Below are 22639 nucleotides of genomic sequence, written 5' to 3' on the forward strand. Positions count from 1 at the left end.
CTTAGGACGTCCTTATTTTCATCAGAGAAATGTTGGAGGGTATGTTGGAGCTCACCTGTGGCGGCGTTACGCTGCTCACAGCTTTCTGCCCGGGAGGCCCTTGCAAGATGCTGGAACCATTCCTCCTTGTCTCTCCCTGTTCTGCCAAAGAGGTAGAGAGTCTTTTCCTGGGGCTCAGCTGGATGCGTTGGAGGGGTCTCTTGGACTGGAGACAGCCTTCTCTTCACAGCCTTCTCTCTTGGGTGCTCCAAGTCATGCTCACCGGAGCCTTTGCTACTCGAGTCGTCTTGCTCTGAGAGGAGAATGCAGATGGGGTATTTCTTGTTCCACATCCTCTTGCGAGCCAGCCCAGGTGGGAAGAGGAAGACCTAGAGCACCAAGGGAAGGTGTAAACTCCCAGATACTGCAAATCATACTAGCAATTGTTCAGTATATGCTGCAGTAGTACCAAGCTGCAAAGATATCGCTTCAGGCAGAGGTAGCCAATACAGTGCCCTCCGAATGTTCTGGACTAAAATTCCCACCAGCCCCAGCCAACACAACCTATGGTCATGAGTGGGGGGAGCTGTGTAGGATTTGGAAGGCATGACATTGGCTCCCAATGTCCTAGGCTAGGGGATCAACTGTTTTTATATTCCTGCATTGCAGACAGTTGAACTAGATGAGGCCAACTGTCCCTTTGGGACTCTTCCAACTCTACAATTCGATGACTACGATTTTATTCATAATATGGAGAACTTTTTGAAACAACAATGGAACACTAGCTCCGCTCAAGGCATTATGGAAAACAGCAACGACTGACAAAAGATAGACATAACATACTACAAGGACAGGAAGAAACATCATGGACAGAATAATTGCCACACACAAGAAGAACAATGAAAGAGTTTGAATGCTTCACCTGTAGGGCTATAAATCATTAAATGTGTTAATGTGAATGGAAGTTGTTAAAATTGCAGTTGCGGTATAAGGGTTTGTTATTCTGACTGGAGTGTAATGGAAATTTATAAGATTTTGAAATGCAGGAATATAGTAAATCATCAAACCATCAATTCTAGCATGTGGGGGGGGCACCTAAATGGTATAATTTGGCTTTTGAATGATTGGCATTATTAATGGCATTATCATTTGGCATTGTAATAATGAGGCTTTTCTTGGATTATTGTAACTGAAAACTAATAAAAAATATATTTTTTTAAAAAATATTCACATTATTATTTCTTTTTGCCTTTTACTCCAGAGAGTACCCAAGCGGTTCACAACTAACAACAATATAACAATAAATAATGAAACATCAATCAAATGCATCGGTAAAATTTTACAGTAATCATGAAGCTAACAACCGGCATGAATAGCCTGGCAGTGCTGGAGCAAATCTGAATGCCAGTTGCTAGAAACCACAGGAAGGGAGAAGAGCTCTTGTGCTCAGGTCCTGCTTGCCTGTTTCCCACAGGCATCTGGTTGGCGACTGTCAAAACAAGATGCTGACCTAGTTGGGCCATTGGCCTGATCCAGCAGGCTCCTCTTCATGTTTTCTACTTTGGCCTTTGCCTTGTTTGTATGAAATGCAAACGGCATGCTACTCAACAGGTAACCAAGCACCTGCTCCTAGTCTTCCTTCCACCCCTTGCTGTTTGCTAGCCCACTATTGTCAGCGAGCCCCCGCCCCCGTAGTTTCAGCTCCTTGCCCATCTGTGTCTCACCTTTGCGCCAATCATTTCATAATGGCGGTGACTAACCAAAGTCACCTTGAAGTCCTCTTCCTCAAAGGTGGCTCGCCGGGGGATGTTGCTCTTGGGGTAGGAGAGCGTCATGCTGGTGTCTTCCAAGGTCACGAACACAGAGTGGGTAAGCGATGGGTGGTAGATCTCTGGGTCGTAGAAATACATTTCATTCATCCACCCCTGGAAAGAAACAACTCTGTTTAGAGTGGGGGAGGTAGCCCGTCCACACAGTATAAAACAGAGGTAGCAAATGTGAGGCCCTCCAGATGTTTTTGGATGGACTCCACCTCCCATCACACCTGACAATTGGTCTTGCTGGCTGGGGCTGGAGGGCACCACATTGGAAACTCCTGGTATAAAATTGTGTGTTTTTTTCTTAGGGCTGCCTTCTTAAAATTGTTGCAACAATTGCAGTAATTAGATTATTATTATTATTATTATTATTATTATTATTATTATTATTAAGTTTATATACCACCCTATACCCAGAGGTCTCAGGGCTGTTCACAGAAAAGCAAACATATATAATCAGAATAAAAACAGCAACCCAATAACACCCCATAGATAAAAGTACCACTACTACTAATAATAATAATGAGCGGCAGCAACAACTACTACTTACTCACCAGGATGGCTTTTAAGCAATTTTTAAAAAATGTATATGTTAAGTCTAAATGAATGTGCTTGCATCTGACTAAAATAGTTTTGGAATGGGGTTGGGAATCGTACTTCTTTTGGCTATAGACAGTGTGTGCATACAAGGGAAGTCTCACAACTTAACAGAAAATATTTTGAATACAGAACAAGGTCCTGGGATCAAACCTTGGCATTTCTAGATAAAGAAAGGAGCAGGTGACAGTTGATGCAAATGCCCTGAGACCCTGGAGGGCCACTGAAATGGGGAACGCTCAGCTATTTCTGTCTGGCGTGTGGGACCCTCCCCAGGGCAGGCTCCTCACTGGCCCTGCATCCAAAGCCTCAAGTACTTTTTTCCTGGATGGAATGCAGTCTCCTATACTGTACAAAGGTATCGGAGTTACAGCCATTGCTCCACCCACTTTTGACTCTAGTTCCGCCCACTACCAGTGTACGGCCCCCTGAAGGTCACCCGCGATGGAATGTGGCCCTTGGGCTGAAAAACATTTCCCATTCCTACTGTAGACAATACTGGTCTAAACAGGAAAAAAACCCAGGAAGGTTTCCTATATCCCTGAAGACACCATCTTAAAAAGAGGCATTCTCACCTGTATGAAAGTGAAGGGAGTAAAGAATATCTCTCTTAAGATGCTGTTTTGAAAGGAATGAGGGCCGTATCCAGTGTTTGTCCTACTCAGAAAAGACCCACTGAGATTAATGGATATGACAAACTTCACTAATTTACATAGGTCTACCCTGAATAATCAGTGAGTTGCAGACAACCCTTAGCCTTTAGACTGTCTTTCTAAGAATGCATTGATTTGCATTTTTAAAATGATTATTAATAACAATACTGTTGTGTTGTGAGCTACCTTTGGAAAAGCAACATACAAATAACAAGAAATGAATAAATAGCTTTAATAATAAGGCATAATAATATAACAGCCTTAACAGCAAAACAACAAAAAATGATAATAATAATTTGTCACCGGATTAATTGAGGGTGCCTTTTTAGTTGATTAAAAAGGTTTCTAATCAATTAATCTAATTTATTAAAGGGGATAGTCCTAGTTTTGCTTCTCAGTGGAAGGATTATCTCTCCTAGTGGTGTGTGTGTGTGAACTGTTTCAGTGTTGAACAAATCCATGTTGAGAGAGGAGCATGGGGACATTGGGGTTGTTTTTTTACTGCCAGCCCTTCACTCTAAGGTCCCAAGTCAGGTTACGACACTAAGACAGAATATCATAAACAACTTAAAGCAACTCCTTAACTTTCCTCCTCATTGCCTCTGATGGAGACTGTGCAGCAACAGGATGGGAGATGAAAGCCTCCGCCTTTGTTGCTTGGCAACCATTATTCATGCCTTAAGTAGGCCGACACCTCCTTGAAGCTAAAGATGGGTGTACTCTCCCGAGTAGGTCTCAGGCTAACATGGAAATTATCCGAATTACCTGGGGACTTTAATCAGAGCCAATATGAACCTTGAGGAAACGCACCCACTCATTTTTTTCTGATGCCCTCCACAAATGCCATCCGCTCCCCTCAGATAACTTAATCAGTGGGAGCAGCAATGGAGGTGTGGGGTGGAGGAAAGAGAACAGTTGTCTTCTTTTCCCTTCATTGCCCTGGTGTTAAAGATGGATAAACCTGTCAGGGTTGTTGTACTCTAGGGCTGATCCTACTCACAGTAGACCCATTGAAGTTATTGGAAATCACTAATTTATTAATTTCAATAGATCTGTTCTGAGCACTACATACAACTCTATATTTCATCCCCACCCCCATCATTTCATGAAGAAAAAAATATATACAGGATTTTAAGTCCTTCTGAAAATTCTCCTAATATAACATTGTTGCAACTAAATTTCCCTAATATTTTATGTATTTTTTCACTAAAATTTTTACGGACACCTTACCCTAGCATTTGCATTTTTGCACATATTATTAGACTGGAGTGCAGTCTAATTCAGAGGGGTGCAAATTTCAAAGGGTGGCTGTGTTTTGGTTTGCTTTGGAAAGTACAAATTAAGTTGGTTTGCCTTTAAATGCAAACCTAAATGAATCCCCTGGCCTATCTCTACCTGGCATACTGGCTATGCAGGTTGGGCTAGGATCTAGGAGAGCAGGGTTCAAATCCCCACTCAGCCATATGAATCTCCCTGGGTCACCTTGGGCAAACTACGGTCTCTCAGCCTATCCTCCCTCACAGGGCTGTTGTGAGGATAAAATGGAATGGGGAAGAACACTGAACAGCAGCTTGAGATTATTAGAGGAAAGATAGGTTATAAATGCAATAAATAAATCTATGAATGAATGCTGGGGCAGCTGTAGAGAATGGCTGCCCCTTCACTGAGGGATCTTGACCAACCCCACCAACCAAGGGCTCTTTGTTAAGAGTGGGCAATGTCTGGCCTAGGACTAACTGATTAACTGATTGATTGATTGATTCCATTTATAACCAGCTCTTCAACCCAAAAGTTCTTAGGGTGGTACAAAAACTAATTCATAAAGAAACAAAAAACATAAATTAAACATTATATAAAACCTTTCAACCAACTGGACGGCCAATTGGTCAGGAAAAAAATGGCAGCCCAGTGTTTTTCTTTTCTTTTTCATAAACTCTGGGTTATTCTGGTTACTATAGTTTCTTGTGCAAACGTCAGAATCTTAGGTTGTTGTCAAAATGTCAACCTGCCCTGCCCAGTACAGCTAGCTATGTATAATTTCATAAATTTTTTAAAAATATCAGTTGAGATGTCTGGAAACAAATGACAGTGACAGGATTTTTGTTTCAGCATTCTGCCTCAGATTGGTTCCACTGAGCAATTTGTTGGGGATGGGCTGTAGCTCAGGGGCAGAGAATGTACTTTGCATGCAGATGGTCCCGGGTTCAATCCTCAAGTAGAACTGAGAGTTCCGCGGCTAAAAGACTGGAAAGCCACTGCCAGTCAGTGCAGACATTATGAGGCTATATGGGACCAATGGCCAACTTCCAACACCCTTATCTCCTACCTTAAGAATGTTGGGTTCCTGGGGCTGCTGATTCAGCGTCTCTGATGGCAGCTGGTCTAGAGATGTCTGCCTTTTCCGTGGAGACAAGGAACGCTTTGGCATCATCAGAAGAATAATGAGGAAGCCCAGCATGAACCCACATGCCAAGCCAAGGCAGAGGCCTGAGATGTAAGGAGGCAGCGGCAGCACAAAATAGTGGTAGGCCAAGATGGCGACACAGACAAGCGCTTTGCATGGCACTCTGCTACAAGGCTTGGTGGGGCGGAGGATGTCCAGAGGTGGAAGCATCCGCACTTCCTCCGTGCCACTGCTTTTGTCCGCAGCAACCTCCACCACTTGGATGACATCTCCGTAGGAGCAGATTTCATACTGGCAGTTCAAGGAGGGACCCCATTTCTGTTCACTGTGGCAATAGTCCTCCACTTGGCTCCTCCCAGATGGCTGTCCTGGAACAGCCCCATGCAGATTGGTCTCCTGGGTGGGGCTCTTCTCGTCTTCCCAAATGGTCTCCTTGCTGTGGCTAGAAGGGGAATCGTGTGTGTGGTTGCCAGAAAGTGGGGATCTGTGTTTTGGTGAAACATTATTCTCATCCCCCATGATTTTGCTGAGTCTGCTAAGGGGTTCATGCATGGCCTCGGAAAACCGCCTTTTCGTGTCCTCAAATTTGGCTTCCTGAGCCTTGAAGAAGCTGCTTTTGCTCTCTGAGGGGGAAATGTTGGGGGAGGAGGGAGCCGTCCTAGAATCCCCATTTTTGCCCTTGGGATGGGTGATCTGCCGCCATCGATGGACATTGAGCTTGGAGTCGGACTTGGACTGCGTCACCTCTGGCTCCAGGCGGGAAATCTCAGTTGAAATGGATTTGACCAAGCTCAGCAAAGGTTGGGGCTTGAGGGAAGAGGCGTCCCGGGGCTCAATTTCAGTTGAGAGGGATTTCACTAAGTTGATTAATGGCTTGGGGCCTTGAGGGTTTACAAGGCCGGTTGATCTCTGGGGTGATAAACTGGGTGAACTGGAAATGGGGAGGGCGGGCAAGAAATCCAGTTCAGGAGGAGACGGCAGAGGGGATGGCATGTGGAATGTGGACTCTTCCTGATGTTCATCCTGTTTCCCAATATCTTCACACATAGAAAAGTGGTCGGGTGAGTCAGGAGTCGCATCTTCCTCATCATCTAAGGCAAAGATCAGTTCATTTCCATCTACGCCTTCCCAGTCATCTTCTTTGCTGGGAGCAGCAAGGTGGTTGGCTAACTGTTGGGAACTAGCAGGTTCGCCTCCCTGCTGAGGGTACGGTTGGGAAGAAAACTTTGCAGTCAATGGACCAAAAGTGATTTGAGAGTGGTCATCCATCTTTCACATCCTCCCTGACACTGAACCTGCAAAAGTGATGGGAGACATTCAGAGACATGCGAACCTCCAGATTAAGCCTCATGGAATAGAAATATACCTCCAGCCCCAAATAATCTCATCATGTAAGGCATTATTCAGTTCCATAAAGTTTTACAAACTACGGTATTGTCAGCCCCAGTGCTCGTGGGCATACAAAGCCTGAAAAAACTCAGGTCAAGGTAGCCTGAAGGCACATTTCCCCACAGCTAGACTCACTCCATCATCAAGATCTTCTAAGAAGGCCCTCCTAGCCTCCTCAGTGGTGTAAACCTGCTGCCCTCCAGTTATTTTGGACTACAACTCCCACCAACCACATACATTTGTACCCTGGTTTTCAAACAGCTTAGTTCTTGAACATTTTGGCTTCTGAACTCCACAAACCTGGAAGTGACTGTTCCGGTTTGCAAACCAGTTTTGGAACCCGAACGTCTGATGGGGCTTCGTCAGCTTCTGACTGGCTGCAGGAAGGTCCTGCAGCAACTCGGAAGCTGTGCTTTGGTTTCCAAACGTTTGGGAAGTTGAATAGACTTCCGGAACAGATTCTGTTCAACTTTCAAGGTACGACTGTAGTTGTAGTCCAAAATAGCTGGAGAGCAGCGGTTTTGCAAAGGCTGTCCAGTCCTTGAAGTGCCATCCCATAGGTGATACAGCAGGCAATAGTGGTGGAACACTATCGCTGTCTAATGATAACACATCTCTGAGCAGGCATCTCCAACAGATGCTTGTGGGTATTTTTATTGCCTCTGGATCATGTTGCTAAGTTTTAAGGAGTTTTTCACTGATTTTATTGCTGCGTTATTTCCTTGTTATAAACCACTTTGAGATATTATCTTGAAATGAAAAGCAGTTGAGAGATTATTTTAAATAAATAAAAATCATTGTCTGGACTACATACTTAGCTTCGTTTTGCATACTTTTCATGGCCATTTTCTGCCTAAGAATGCTGGGAATTGTAATCTGATGAAATGGTTCTAAGCATTATCTGTAGGAAATCCCAAACTTCCTCACCAACTCTCTCAGAGTGGAAGCGGGGGGGGGGGGGGCAACAAAGCTGTGGTACAGATCTGCCTGTAAAGTGGAACTCCACAATCTTCCTCATTTTTGAAATGACAGGATTTTAAAATTCAACAACAGAGCAAGATGTGATGGCAATTCAGACACTATTCAGTGGTTTCCCCCCCCCCCTTTACTTCCCTATTTTATTTAATCAATGCATAAGAAGAAGAAAAAGAAGCCAGATTATCAAACATAACTTTCAGCCTTAAGGCATATTCAGGGTAGATTCCCTGAAAGTAATAGATTTAAATCAGTTATGCCTATTTATTTCAATAGGTTTACTCTGATTATGACATAGTTTCAACTCTTTGTCTTTTGGGACCATTGATCTTTATAGTAACATCATCTATATTGCCAGCATTTGGCTTTACTGGGGACATTTATTCCCATTTTTTTTTTTAAATAACCTAATGGAATCACAGTTTCCCAAGCTGTGTTCTGGGTTGTCATTGGGTTTTCAGGTTTTTTTAATTATTATTTTTAGCTTTGTAAACTTGTATTTTTAACTGACTTTAGCTTTCAGCAAGAGTGACTCATGCATTGTCACATTAATCTTAAATCCCTCGGGGAGTTTTAAAAAGCACTGAATTAAAAATAGGGTTGTGCTGCAAGGGAGATTCTCTGCTGAGAGTTCTATTGGTAAAAAGTTGTTTAAAAAATAATAATAGGTCAGGGATTCTGATGTTCTGACCTTTAGGAGTATTACAAGGGTTGTGTGTATGTTTGAGATTCTACATTAGAATAAATACTGAATGTTTGCTGAGTGCAAAATTCATTGTCCTCGGAATCTCTGCTTCCATTAATTTTTTTTTTTAAAAATCAAGTTTCTATAGATCTCATCATGGTTTTCCTTTTTTGCAGATAAATTGGTTAACTTGGTGCAGAAATAGATAGGGTTCCCCCAGATGACAGATATATAGAGAATTCATCTGGATTGGCCTATGAGGTGTTTATATGTCTTCCCATTAAGACACCCTCCCACCCATCCTATGCTTTCTAGTGCATTTCCTTGTCATTTTTCCAAACTGCAGAAAGCCCAATTTTTTTTTTAAGAGGTTTTGTTATGCTATGGCAACTGAGTACTTTAACCCACTTTATGATGACACTTAACCTCATAACTGTAACCCATACGTTGGCAACTTCAATCCTGGATTACTGCAATGCTCTCTACTTGGGTCTGCCCTTGGACCTGGTTCAGAAGCTGCAGCTGAAGCAGAATGCAATGTCATCTGGCTGACCCTGGCTGCCCATCTACTACAGTGGTACCTCAAGTTACAGACGCTTCAGGTTACAGATGCTTCAGGTTACAGATTCCGCTAACCCAGAAATAGTATCTCGGGTTAAGAACTTTGCTTCAGGATGAGAACAGAAATCGCGCGGCGGCAGCAGGAGGCCCCATTAGCTAAAGTGGTACCTCAGGTTAAGAACAGTTTCAGGTTAAGAACGGACCTTCAGAACAAATTAATTCTTAACCCAAGGTACCACTGTACTGAGCCAGGTTAAGAGTCCTTGTCTTAATTTGCAAAGCCCTGGACAACTTAGGTCTAGGGTACACCAGTGACCACCTGAAGCCTTATATTTCAGCTTGGTCACTGAGATAATCTGTAGGAGCATCTCTGATCATTCCCAGAACTGGGGAGGCTCATCTGACAACAACAAGAAATCGAGCCTTTAGTGTCATCTGCCCAGTCCTGTGGAACACCCTGCCAATGGAGATTCAAGAGGTGTCTTCTGTTTCAACTTTTAAAGCCCTGCTGATAACTTTCCTATTCCACTATGAAGGCAATTAAGATGTACCGTAACCTTCTACAGTAGCTGGCTGATTTCTGATTTTAACTTTTTGAATATATATTTTCATTGAATGGTTTTATGTACAATTGTTGTAAACTGCTCTGATTTTTTTAAAAAAATAGCAGTATATCTATTAATGTAAAAAATTCGTGCAAACCTAAATTACCTGGTATAACCTCTCAACAAAAACTCCCCAGAATGAATGCTTAATAAAGACCGGATGTAGCCAAACCTATGTGTAAACTCTGCACAAGCAAAGCTGGATGAAATGGTCAATTAACAGGTCACTTGGATGAGCTTCTGGACAGATGCCAATAAGCAAAGAGGTGTGTGTGGAGGCAACTCACCCTCTGATATTTCACTGGGACAGGCTTTTCAATGCCCGGGATTGCTGCCCAGGGCACTTTCCCATCTATTGTTGTTATTTGTATACTGCCCTATACCTGCAGGTCTCAGGGCAGCTCACAACATAAAATCAAAATATATGAACACAAAATACATAATAAAAACAAGAACAAGAACAACCCAGTACTATGCCAGCACACAAGGAAAAGTTTGCTTCGCCTTCAGAACATTCTTTGCATTTACTCTGCCAGGACGCACATCCTCCCCTGATTTTCAAGCTGGAAGCCTGCTTGCTCCTTTGTTTAAAGGCTCACTATTTCTGGCAGCTCTTTTAAGCACTTTACTGGCATGAATTAATCAGAAGCTGCAATGATGTTGCCCCAGCTGCCTTTCTCAGCCTGAACATTGTAGGGCCTTCATGTTCCTTAAAGGTAAAGGTAAAGGGACCCCTGACCATTAGGTCCAGTCGCGGCTGACTCTCGGGTTGCGGCGCTCATCTTGCTTTATTGGCCAAGGGAGCCGGCGTACAGCTTCCGGGTCACGTGGCCAGCATGACTAAGCCGCTTCCGGCGAACCAGAGCAGCGCACGGAAACGCCGTTTACCTTCCTGCCGGAGCGGTACCTATTTATCTACTTGCACTTTGATGTGCTTTCGAACTGCTAGGTGGGCAGGAGCAGGGACCGAGCAACGGGAGCTCACCACATTGCGGGGATTCGAACTGCCGACCTTCTGATTGGCAAGTCCTAGGCTCTGTGGTTTAACCCACAGCGCCACCCATGTTCCTTACATTTCCCCAATCCCTCTTCTTCATGAACAAAATGAACTTGAAATAACGTCTCCAGTCTATCTGGGGATCTATGAAGAAGCAACAGATGGGGAATGGCACCAGTGGAGTGTAGGTTTAGGAACACAAAAAGCTGCCTTATACCAGCTCAGACCTTTGGTCCCTCTAGCTCAGTACTATCAACACTGACTGGCAGTAGCTCTGCAGGGTTTCAGATGAGTCTTTCCCATCCCAGCCCTACCTGGAGATGCCAGAAATCGAACACGGGAACTTTGTGTTTCAAAGCAGGTGTTCTGCTCTTCCCTCCCTCTCCCTGCAAACCAGTTTCAGTCAGTTTTGTTAGTTTATTTCCCTCGCAGCAAGAGAAATATAGTTTGAGAAATCTGTGGCCCTGGCAATAGCATAGATATTTCTTGGCACTAATTGTTTTGTAATGAACAAAATGCCCACCAGCTGGCTGGCACAGGGATGGTGTAGCTCTTTTGACTATTGCTCACATTTGCATGCTCACAATGTATTTTTGACCCATTGCACCAGTCCATGTTAAGAAGAGAAGTCCCTCCAACAATACTGTAGGTGTGTAAGTTGCTTGTTATGCAAACAGGTTTGAGATGAGGGTTGGGATTGGAGAAATGGCCGCTGTGATGTCACAGGGGCACTAATGGCTCCCGAAGGTAAGGAGAGGTTGTAATATCCCCCTATATATGCCACAAGGAGAGGTGACATTTGGAGGGTCTGTCTCCCAAGTGAAAGATCCTATCCCCTTCAGCTCTCTTGGGGGGGGGGGGTTAAAGAAAGTGCAAAACTATTGATCTGTCTCCAGCCTACATCTCACTCAGGGGGTCAGCATTTTCTCTGCTGTCAATCACTGAGTCCTGCCTTGAGTGGTTTCTGAGTATGCAAACGGCAGTCCCCATTTCCTGAGAGGTTATTAACTTGCTGAAAGCACAATCAATAGCACAATAAAGATGATCCAGATTTAGAAAGCTCATTTTCTTGAGAAGGAACTTGGAGTACACAGCAATTTGTAGAAACCACTGAAAAAGACTGCCTGGGGGGAATTTAAAACTGTTTTTTTAGAAGGTTGCTTTAAAGTTTTAATTCTATTAGTATTGATACCTTTGCTGCCCTGGGCTCCTTTGGAAGAGAGTGTTTATTTATAACAACAACTACAACAGGCTATTGTGGCAAGATGGGGAGGAAAATCAATTAGCGGAGGACAGCAGAGTCTCCCAGAGATGTTCTTGATTGTAAATATTGCTGGTTTTGTAGATTTTTGAAGCTAGATGTGTCTGTCCAGATTCCCTAGTCTAAACCTGCTTGGTAGCAGATCAGGTCCTAGAATTCAACCTGCGCCTTCCTGCACCAGCTTCTACGAGGATGAGCCTCGTAAGTCCATATCAATCCTGCTCGCTTTAGAAATCCTTGCTCTTTAAAGTACAGTGGTACCTCGGGTTAAGTACTTAATTCGTTCCGGAGGTCTGTACTTAACCTGAAACTGTTCTTAACCTGAAGCACCACTTTAGCTAATGGGGCCTCCTGCTGCCGCAGCGCTGCCGGAGCCCGATTTCTGTTCTTATCCTGAAGCAAAGTTCTTAACCTGAAGCACTATTTCTAGGTTAGTGGAGTGTGTAACCTGAAGCGTATATAACCCGAGGTATCGCTGTACAGAACATAGGATGGTGTCTTACAGAGAGTCAGACCTTTGGCCTACCAAGCTTAGTACGATCCACAATAACTTGAGGCGAATCTCCAGGACTTCAGAGGGGATAAATTCCTAGCCCTATGTGGAGATGCCATCAGGGATTGAACCTGTGAGCCTTCTGTATGCAAAACAGATGCTCTACCACCGAGAGATGGCCCTTTCACCCAAACATTTAACATCCATCTAATAGCTCATTCAGGGCTGGGTTCAGAGTCAGTTCTAGGCCATGAGAAGCAATAAAAACAGAGCATTGTAATCACTGACGTTTCTCCCACAGCATGTTGGAGAGCATTAAATGTTGAAGAGCATTCTATAGCATCACAATAGTTAATACCTGGCTAGGCAGAGGGGCAAGAGCTCTTGGGATAACAACAGGCTTAGGACCTATAAGGAGGATGGGGGAACATCAGACTCTCCAGGTATTGTGGGACTCGCATCAGCTTAATCATGGCCACCAGTCAAGGATAATGAGAGCTGAAGGGGCCCTGTCCCTGGCCTAAAATGTAGCTGACAATCCACCTAATAGACTCCCGTCCGCCATTCCTGGCTTTTTGCTCTTTCTTGTTGCCTTGTAGGAAACAGGGAAAATGGCACTTCTGGGCGCTCTCATCATGCCGATCTGGTGGTTTGGCTGCAAATTGTTCTCATCAAATATGGCTTGTCCTGCCCCCTTTGAAGAGACGTATCAATTATAGAGTCAGGAATTCCCTCGTCTAATTATCTCTGATTGAGCATCCTCGCCAAAAGCTAATTGCTGCCGTTATTAGTTCTGCAGTTGAAACGCTTTCCTCAGCTGCAGGACTCAGCCCTCATTCGCTCCTCGATTAAAGCCACACCTGCACTTCAAGCTAGCATAACTGGCGAAACCTCTCCTCCCTATGGAGTGCTGGGAGATGTAGTCTTGTGAAATAGCTTGGGGCACAATCCTGCCCTTGGATCTTTAAGGCTTTCTGGGTTACTGCAACATGCTCTACATGCGGCTTCCCTTCCCTTGCATTTGATCCAGAGGCTACAGTTAGTGCCGAATGCTGCAGCATGATTGCTGACAGAAGTGAGGCCCTGTCAGCCTATCATGCCTGTGCTCAGAGATCTGCGCCGGCTGTCAATTTGCTACTGGGCCAAGTTCAAGGTCTTACTTTTAGTATATAAAACCCTTAATGACTTGGGATCAGAGTTCAGCTACAAGATTGCCTTACCCCATATATGCCCGTTCAGCCACTTTGATCAATAGAACTGACCAGGGGCGGAGGAAGGGGGTGGGGGGGCAGTTTGCCCCGGGTGTCATCACTGATGGGGGTGACAGTTGGCGTGCCGCCTGCCTGCGACTCCCAAGCCTACCCCGAGCTGTCAGGGGAAGGGGCGGAGCTGCGCCACCTTGCTGGGGGCCTTCCACCCTTCCCCCTTCTTTTTGACTGCTCAGGGGAGGCTTGGGAGTTGCGGGTGGGCGGCATGCCATTGCCCCCCGCTCCCAGGCTGCTTCCTGGGTGGGGGAGCCTCCCCCGAGCTGTCAAAAGGAAGAGGGAGGGGAGGAAGGCTGCTGGCAAAGCAGCGCAACTCCCTCCCCCCCTCACCCAGGAAGCAGCTTGCCATGGGCGGCTTGCTCCACCCCCCATGGGCAGCTTGATCCGCCCCCCCTGGGACGCTCACCTCACCCCCATGCCCCCGCCCCTGGGTGCACAGCATGTGCGCCGCTCCGGGTGCCGGAGCTGCTAGCTCTGTCTCTGGAATTGACATTGTCACAGGTGTGTGACACTCAATCTTTGAGTGTGGCAGCTCCTACACTTTGGAACTCCCTGCCTATTGATATCAAGAAGGCGCCTTCACTGTACTCTTCTCGGTGCCTGCTAAAAACATTTTTGTTAAGACGAGTCCAGGGCTTTTTTGCTGCCTAGAGCGAATCACCTTCCTCGCTTCGTATTTAACATTTTGCTGTTCTTATCGCTTTCAAAGCTATTTCCTTTGGTCACGCTTGTTTGTGTTCACAATTCTGAGTCGTCACATGTCACAAGACAGCTAGTTATAGGTAAAGCTGGTATCAGCCAAATCAAGTTCATACATTTGAATTAATTAAATAGTTTGAATTGGATTCAAACGATGCCTTATGAGGAAACGATGCCTTATGAGGAACGGCTAAAGGAGCTGGGCATGTTTAGCCTGGAGAAGAGGAGGTTAAGGGGTGATATGATAGCCATGTTCAAATATATAAAAGGATGTCACATAGAGGAGGGAGAAAGGTTGTTTTCTGCTGCTCCAGAGAAGCGGACACGGAGCAATGGATCCAAACTACAAGAAAGAAGATTCCACCTAAACATTAGGAAGAACTTCCTGACAGTAAGAGCTGTTCGACAGTGGAATTTGCTGCCAAGGAGTGTGGTGGAGTCTCCTTCTTTGGAGGTCTTTAAGCAGAGGCTTGACAACCATATGTCAGGAGTGCTCTGATGGTGTTTCCTGCTTGGCAGGGGGTTGGACTCGATGGCCCTTGTGGTCTCTTCCAACTCTATGATTCTATGATTCTATGATTCTATGATTCTATGGATTTTGAATAAATGTGCAATTCATTGTTACTGTTTTGAATATTCTTGTGGTTTTATCTCCCTTAGTGGGTGGTGCAGACTGCTATTCTGAATAATGTTTTTTATAGGGCAGGGCACACTGGGGATGAGCTTATGGGAACAAGGGGGCAGTGGCTCCAAACAATTTGGGAGCCCTGGATGTAGACAATACTGAGCTGGATGGACCAATGGTCTGACTCAGGAGAAGGTGGCTTCCTGTGTTCTAGGATGTTGGGTGATACAAACAAATAGTCTGACCTGACATGAAGCTGTTTCACTGGGGCCTAATCTCTCAATTGTTGCAGAAGGTGTTGATGACAAGCATATCAAGCCCCACTTATGGAAGCTGAAATGCTCATAGCTCACCCAAGCTAAAAATAAAAGGTTGTACCGGCACCTTCTAAATCTCAATCTTCTCAGCCTTGAGCAATATGCATAAAAGTGAAGATTGCAAAGCTAAATGGAATTTTAAAAAACAACAGCCAGGCTCTAAAAGCTCCCCACCTCTGCTGGAGGAGTAAGCAAAGGCAGCCGAAGATGCTGCAGTTGAAAGGTCCTGCACTGCAGATCCAGCATTGAGTGGGGGTTGGGATAGATGAACTCTGAGGTTCCTCTTCCAACTCTATGATTCTATGAAGTGAGAGTACTATGGAATGTTGCCGGAGAACTCTGTGAATCTTGAGAGTTTGCAGTTGCAGGGATTTCCAGGCTGCCACCAAGGATTATTATGGGCAGTCCAGAAAAGGAAAAAACAAAATGAGCAAGGGGAAGGAGCGACTCTCGTACAAAGAAAGGCTGTGGCCAGTGCCGGATTTACGTATAAGCTAAACAAGCTATAGTTTAGGGCCCCACTCTCTTGAGGGCCCCAAAAAAATTTAAAAGAAAAAAAAACTCTGGATGTACATTTCCAAAATATAAGTTCAACAATTACTTTGATAAAATACATATTTTGTTATGTGCAAATGGCTTTAGATACCTATTAGGTCCATAAATTACCACATAACATAAATTCAACACAAAACACAGAGACAATTTGTTGTTGACAAAGGACAGCTGGACATATAAAGGTCCCCATTACCTTCAGTAGCTTAGGGCCTCATCAAACCTAAATCTGGCCCTGGCTGTGGCATTTGGGACTTTAGAGAAAAGGCAAGTAAGAGTTGACACGATGGACGTTTATAAAATTATGCATGTCATGGAGAAAGGGATAGAGAAAAGTTTTTCTCCCTCTGTTTCCTAACAGTAGAACTTGTGGACATCCAATGAAGCTGAATGTTGGATGTTTCAGGACAGATAAAAGAAAGCACTTTGTCATGTAGTGCAGAGTTAATCTATGGAACTCACTCCCACAGGAGGCAGGTATGGCCATTGACTTCGATGGCTTTCAAAGAGGCAGTAACGCTTCTGAATACCAGTTACTGGAACCTGCAGGAGGGCGGAGGGCTCTTGCACTTAGCTACTTCTTGTGGGATTTCCACAATGGGCATTGGGTTGGCAACTGTGAAAACAGGATACTGGACTAGGTGGGCCATTGGCCTTTTTTATTTTAAGAGAAGCTAAAATCCTGCATCAAGAAACACAGGATTCTATATGACCTGAATGACAGCTATCGTAGCACAACTACATACTGTAAGCTATTTGCTCTCTGCTAATTATAAGGAAGGAACATGGGTGGCGCTGTGGTCTAAACCACAGAGCCTAGGGCTTGCCGATCGGAAGGTCAGCAGTTCGAAACCCTGTGACGGGGTGAGCTCCCGCTGCTCGGTCCCAGCTCCTGCCCACCTAGCAGTTCAAAAGCACGTCTAGTGCAAGTAAATAAATAGGTACCGCTCCAGCGGGAAAGTAAACAGTGTTTTCGTGCGCTGCTCTGGTTCGCCAGAAGCGGCTTAGTCATGCTGTCCACATGACCCGGAAGCTGTCTGCGGACAAACGCCAGCTCCCTCGGCCTATAGAACGAGATGAGCACGCAACCCCAGAGTCGTCCGCAGTTGGACCTAACGGTCAGGGGTACCTTTACCTTTACCTTTAATTATAAGGAACTGATCTCTGCAGTGCCAACAAGCTTCCTCACCTTCTGATCTTTGCATGCCCATCCAGTTTCTCACTGGTTACTGCCTGCCTGTTTCAAGTTTATCTCTGCAACAATAAGGACTACAAGCAGGAAGGAAAGAAGGAAGGAAGGAAAGCTGCAATCCAGGACCATGGATTCTTAGGCAAAAATCAAATTAGGTGCTTGCATGATAGGAAAGTTACTTTCAAAGTCAGGTTTTTATTATAGAGATATCATCTCTGTGCATGAGACTTTGTAAAACAGAAGGAAATATTTAAAGCATAGGCAAAGTGCCTATTAAGCATTACTTTGATCTGTCCTACAAATATGGAATTAGGGGTCAGATTTGGGCAGGAGAGAGAAGGCACTGTCTGCATTTATTTATTTACAGAACTTTCATCCTGCTCTTCAGCCAAAAATGGTTCTCAGAAAGATCAATAGTAACAGCACAGGCCCTGCTCTCAACCTTAGTCTAAAAAGATGCAGCAGAAAAGCAAAACAGATTGGGAGGGAGGAGGAAATAAATAAACTCAGGTACAAGTTGATAATTTCTTATAACAAAGCATGAACTCCCAGTATTATTGCTTTTTTTAAAAAAAGCCCAGGCAGTTTCTCGTTTTCAGACTGCAGCATTGGACAGAGACGTTGTTGAACAGAGTGATTCCAGATTTTAATGCACTGATCCCTCCAAAAAGTCCCTCTATGTCTAAGCATCCCCCATCATAGGTGAGGCAACAGCCATATCAAAGGCAGATGAATTTCCACCCCTTTTCCATCATAGGCTAGGAGGAAGCAGAGCTGTACGTAAAGATAAGTTAATTTATTTGGAAGCTTACAGGAAGGGGAGGATAAAAATCTCATAAAATAAATCAGGGGTTGGGAACCTCAGCCTAGGGGGCCAAATGTGGCTCTCTAGACCTTTCTGTCTGGCCCTCAGGGCTGTCCCCAGGTTGCACCCTCTTTTGCACCCTCCTTGAGTGTTTTTGCCCAGCTAGCATGCTTTTCTTGAACTCTGATCATTCCTCTTTTGCTTGCCTAGATGGGGGGGGGGGGAGATACAGAGGTGGGTGGGTAGAAACTAGCTTTCCATATAAAGGGGAAAAAATGCATTTATGGCTCCAACCATCACAAGCTCCCCAAAGGTTGTTCAGAAAGGGATCCAGCCCACAGGCTGAAAAAGGCTCCCCACCCCCTTAAATAAATAAACATATAAAATAGGGTGTGGGAGGGTGGTGGTGCAGAAGTGCGGAGTCTGCAGCTATTATTAAAGAAGTTGACCCTCTTGATTCCTTGCAACCTCTTAGACTCTCTGGGATAATCTGTTGCTCTTTCCTTTCCTCAGCCGGATGCACAGACACCAAGCGAGGCAGAGGGGGAGGACTTCCTCACTCAAGAAATGTTCTCTAGGCACCTGCCACTGACAATAAATTCTGCTCTGCAAAGAAGGAGGGGGTGCGCTGCAGAAATCTATCCAGGATGAACGACTGACCTAATTTAAAATGGCAGCATCCAGAGGGGGACGGTGGCTTTGATCGACCTGCTTTGCCACACAGATCTCAAACCTCTGCCTTTGCTCGTCTCCTTTGGCCAACCTTGTTCTCTCAGTAGCCACCTAGAGAGATGACTCTTTAGCTGTGGGTCTGCCCTCAGATCTGAAAATGGTGTGTGTGTGTCAGGATTTACAGCCTTCATGTGGAAGCTGTTTGCAAAGCTGGGCTCATTGATCGTGGAGGGTTGGGGCTGCGGCTTCGTGGCAGAACATCTGCTCTCCATGCAGGAGATCCTAGGTTCAATCCCCAGCATCTCCAGGTAGGAGACTCTGGTCTAAGACCCTGGAAGGCCTTTGCCAGCCAGTGTACACAAAACTGGGCTAGATGGACCAGTAGTCTGATTCAGGACATGGCAACTTGCTGTGTTCCTATTTAAATCACCCCTTTATTCCAAACCACGAGGCCAGGAATATCAGTGGTGGAGTATCTGCCCCACAGGCAGAAGGTCTCAGATTCAATTTCTGGTATCTCCGGGTAGGGCTGGGGAAGTTTCCTGCCCTGAAACCTTGGAGAGCTGCTGCAAATCAGTGCAAACAATCTGCTGAGTAAGACAGACCAGTGGTCTTGGTGCAAAGCAACTTCCTAAAGGGCAAGGCTGTTGCACAGTGGCAGAGCACATGCTTTGTATGCAAAAGGTCCCAGGTTCAACCCCTGACATCTCCCAAGCAGACCTGAGAATGCCCCCTGCCGAAAACCCTGGAGAGCTGCTGCCAGTCAGAGTAGATGCTACAGAGCTAGATGGACCAATGGTTCAGCTCAGGTGCAGCATGCTGTGGTGGAGTTACTTGCCAGGCTCCTCTACCTTCCAAAAAAGTTGCTTAAGAATCACACATTTTGGGTTATTTGAGGCTGCCTAGTATCTTACAAGAAGAAGAAGGCTTTGTTGAGATCTTACGTGTCGTCCTCTGGCCATCAGATATTTTGAATATAAAGACAAGTTGCAGTCCAGCATTTTGGCTGGTGGTGCTAGTCTTGGCCACTGAAAATGTAAAATAGAACAGCCTTCCCCCAAATTTACCTCCAATTGTCTTGGACCACAACTCCCATCAGCCCCCAATCAGCATACGATCATTCCCAATCACAGGCCAAACTGGAGTCCAAAATAGCTGGAGGGCACTACCAGGTTGACAAAGCCCAACACAGATCTTGTTAACACTTCATTATAAGCGGCACAGCATTTCATAATACAGCAAGAATAGGGCATTAAAAAAAAATTGTACATCTTGCTGGGCACCACTGGACGTCCCAATCCCGGTTCTCTTGTCAAGTATTGTACTGTATACAAGTGGGTGACTTACCTATACAGCAAGACTTGGGAACTTGTGGATCTCCAGGTGTTGTTGGATCACAACTCCCATCATCCCTGACCACTAGCCATGCTGGCTGCTGGGAGTTGGAGTCCAGCAACATTCTGCAGGGCCCCAAGTTCCCCAGCTCTGCACTACAGTAAACAGCAGTTACCACAGCTCATTGGCTTCCTTGCAAATTGGCTACCACAGCTGACTGCAGCACTGAGGCCATAAGCAGAAAGGGCCAGGGGCCAAAATTATATGGACAGCCATTCCACGAAGCTCATCATAAAATAAATGTATTTTTTTAAACACACGTATTCATAATTGCCAGGAGCACCCAAAACATGATTACTGTTCGTTTTGAATCCTTGATGCAATGAGGAAGAAAACAAGGTCTAGTCCTGCTTATCATTCTTTTCTGCCAAGTTTGAGAAGGGGTATCTCAGGGACCAAAGCCTCTCCCAGCTCTGAAGTCTCCATAAAACTCACCTGATCAGATTGGAAGGATGCCAGCAAAGAGGGAGATCCAACGGTGCCAGCTCACTTGCTGGTTCCTCATCGGGGAAATGGCCTCTGCCGCACGCTGGCTCACAGGGAGAGAGGAATACTTTTTCATCCACCTTGTGCCTGTGGCACCTCTGATGTGCCAGGGTTCTTCACTGGCATCTTTCCCGCTTCAGAATGCTGGCACCACCTGGGCTGAACTGTTTGAGCCAGTCTGGAGAGAAAACTAAAAAGGCTCCTTCTCCTCCTCACCTGGCTTCCGAGTCCTGGATGGCATCGGTGCGTCGAGAGCCAAATGCGGCGGGCATAGCAGACAACCTTGCAATGACGAGAGAGTGAAGACTGCAGACAGGAGTCAGGGCAAGAAACCTTTCCTGCAACGGAGCCAAGACAGGTCAGGTCCGAGGCTTAGTCCTCCAGAGCTAGAGGGATTTGCCTCTCTGCTTGAAAGAGACCATTGTAAACCACTTGCAGGAAAAGGAAACTCTCCAATTCTCCCTTTCGTACTCCACAACTTTTCGTTCTGTGGGATGAAGACCCTAGCTACCTGCCCAGTGCCCACCAATTTAGATATCTCGGCTAGATGCTCTTCAAATCGATCTCTCCTTACGTGAGATATGAACTGGGTACCTTCCTAGTGAATAGATCTGTTTATGTCAATTCCACATTTCTGTCTATAATCTAGACAGCCTGCATCCCTTGCTGCATGTTCACCTGCACAGCAATTAGTCCAGCAAAAAGTTATTTCCCTTCCGTATATTTTGCCTCCAGAGTGCACCCCCAAACCACAACCCTTGCTCGACACAAAAATAAAAGAACCTAAAATTGCCAGGCTCTCCATCAAGCTCACCTTTTGGGGGGGGTGCCTTCCTCCTTATGCCTTCAGTGGGCCAAGATCTGGACTTTCCTGCTGCCCCTTGGGACCGGAACGTGGGTCACGGATAGTGATCCTTTTCACGCGGCCCCGCAGCTGCTAGTACAGGATTATCCATCTACCAGTCTGGACAGGAGCATCGCAGCTTGCGCGGCTGCCTGCTTGCATCACCACCTGATCTGATCCAGATTTAAGCTGAAGTGCAGCGGCTGAGGCCACCGCTACAGCCATCCTGGCCATGGCAGAAGCAGGGCTCTGAGGAGGGGGAGGGGAAGGGGGGGAAGAGCTGCAGGTTTGGCCCAGAGAGCAGAGTGCCAGGGATGGAGGAATGCGGGGAGCACAGCATCCTTAGCTCATTCTGGTGCTGATGCTGCTGCAGCCTCCCGCTGTGCGGTCCAATCACAGGGGGGGCAGGGGAGGGAAGGGATGCTTTTGAGAAACACGCCATGCCCAGCCAGTCTCGAGGAAGGGTGACAAATCCGCTTGACGGATGGGGGATACATAGCCGCCATCGTGCTGCCGGCGTTTGCAATCTCTAGGACAGCAAAGGAGAGCACAGTGAGATGAAGGAATGCAATTTCACGGGAGTTGGGGGATAACATGAACAAAAACCTTGCTCTGATTTCTAGTAGCATCCTACAGATCCATATGCCACTGGATCAAAGAGGCTAAAAATAGAATCCTTCTCTGCCCCCCCTTCTCAAAAACTCCCCCTCCACTGAATGCTGGAGCCCCACCCCCCCACAGCCTATGATTGCACACAGAGGTACCGTATAGCAGAGCTGGCCAATCACAATGCGGGGGTGTGGCTTCTTTCCCTTTCCCCTCCTCTTGCAATGAGGTGGGGGTCAGTTCAGGACAAGCCATGAGCATTCTCCTCTTGGCAATTCTGTCCTTGGGAAAACAAGAAACTGTGGAAATAGGGACCCCTTGCAAAGTTTTCAGTTGCTGCTGCTGCTGTTCTAGGGCTCAAAAACTAGAGCAGTTTTACTTGCCTTTTCTTCTTTACTTTACATAAGAAGAACCTGCTGGATCAAGCCAGTGGCATCCTGTTCTCACAGTGGCCAACCAGATGCCCCCAAAGGGAAACCTGCAAGTGGGACCTAAGGACAAGAACAACCCTCCCCTCCTGTGGTTTCCAGCAACTGGTAGTGAGAAGCATTGCTGCCTCTAACACTGGAGCAGAGCATAGTCATCATAGGTAGTCACCATCAATAACCTCCTACAGTATTTTAAAACCATTCAAGTTGGAGACCTTCACTCTCTTCTGCGGGGGCAAGTTCCATAATTTCCTACACTATGTAGCCAAACACAAACCTTGTGTTAAGCAGGAGATAACTGGGGAGAGTCCTGGGGGCCAGATGGAGAGTCCCTGGG

The 22639-nt window shown here is 45.8% G+C and overlaps 1 protein-coding gene across 4 annotated transcripts in view; it reads right to left on the minus strand.

Annotated features, from left to right (window-relative positions):
• LOC310748815 (testis-expressed protein 2-like) overlaps nucleotides 1–22639 on the minus strand; it is a 110678-nt gene that overhangs the window by 10216 nt on the left and 77823 nt on the right. The window contains exons 2-5 of one of the 4 annotated variants that reach the window (XM_083584742.1): nucleotides 20374–20762; nucleotides 5373–6745; nucleotides 1704–1904; nucleotides 56–368 (exon numbers count right to left, since the gene is read on the minus strand). In XM_083584742.1, the coding sequence (XP_083440868.1) occupies nucleotides 56–368; nucleotides 1704–1904; nucleotides 5373–6719 (1861 nt within the window). In that variant the 5' untranslated portion in view covers nucleotides 6720–6745; nucleotides 20374–20762. Of the gene's footprint in view, nucleotides 1–55; nucleotides 369–1703; nucleotides 1905–5372; nucleotides 6746–9952; nucleotides 10054–20373; nucleotides 21983–22639 lie in introns of those variants that run through there. The other 3 variants (XM_083584743.1, XM_083584741.1, XM_083584744.1) reach the window with 3 other exon arrangements.

This window comes from Podarcis filfolensis (assembly GCF_964270895.1).
Source record: "Podarcis filfolensis genome assembly, chromosome: 14".
Lineage (NCBI taxonomy): Eukaryota > Metazoa > Chordata > Lepidosauria > Squamata > Lacertidae > Podarcis > Podarcis filfolensis.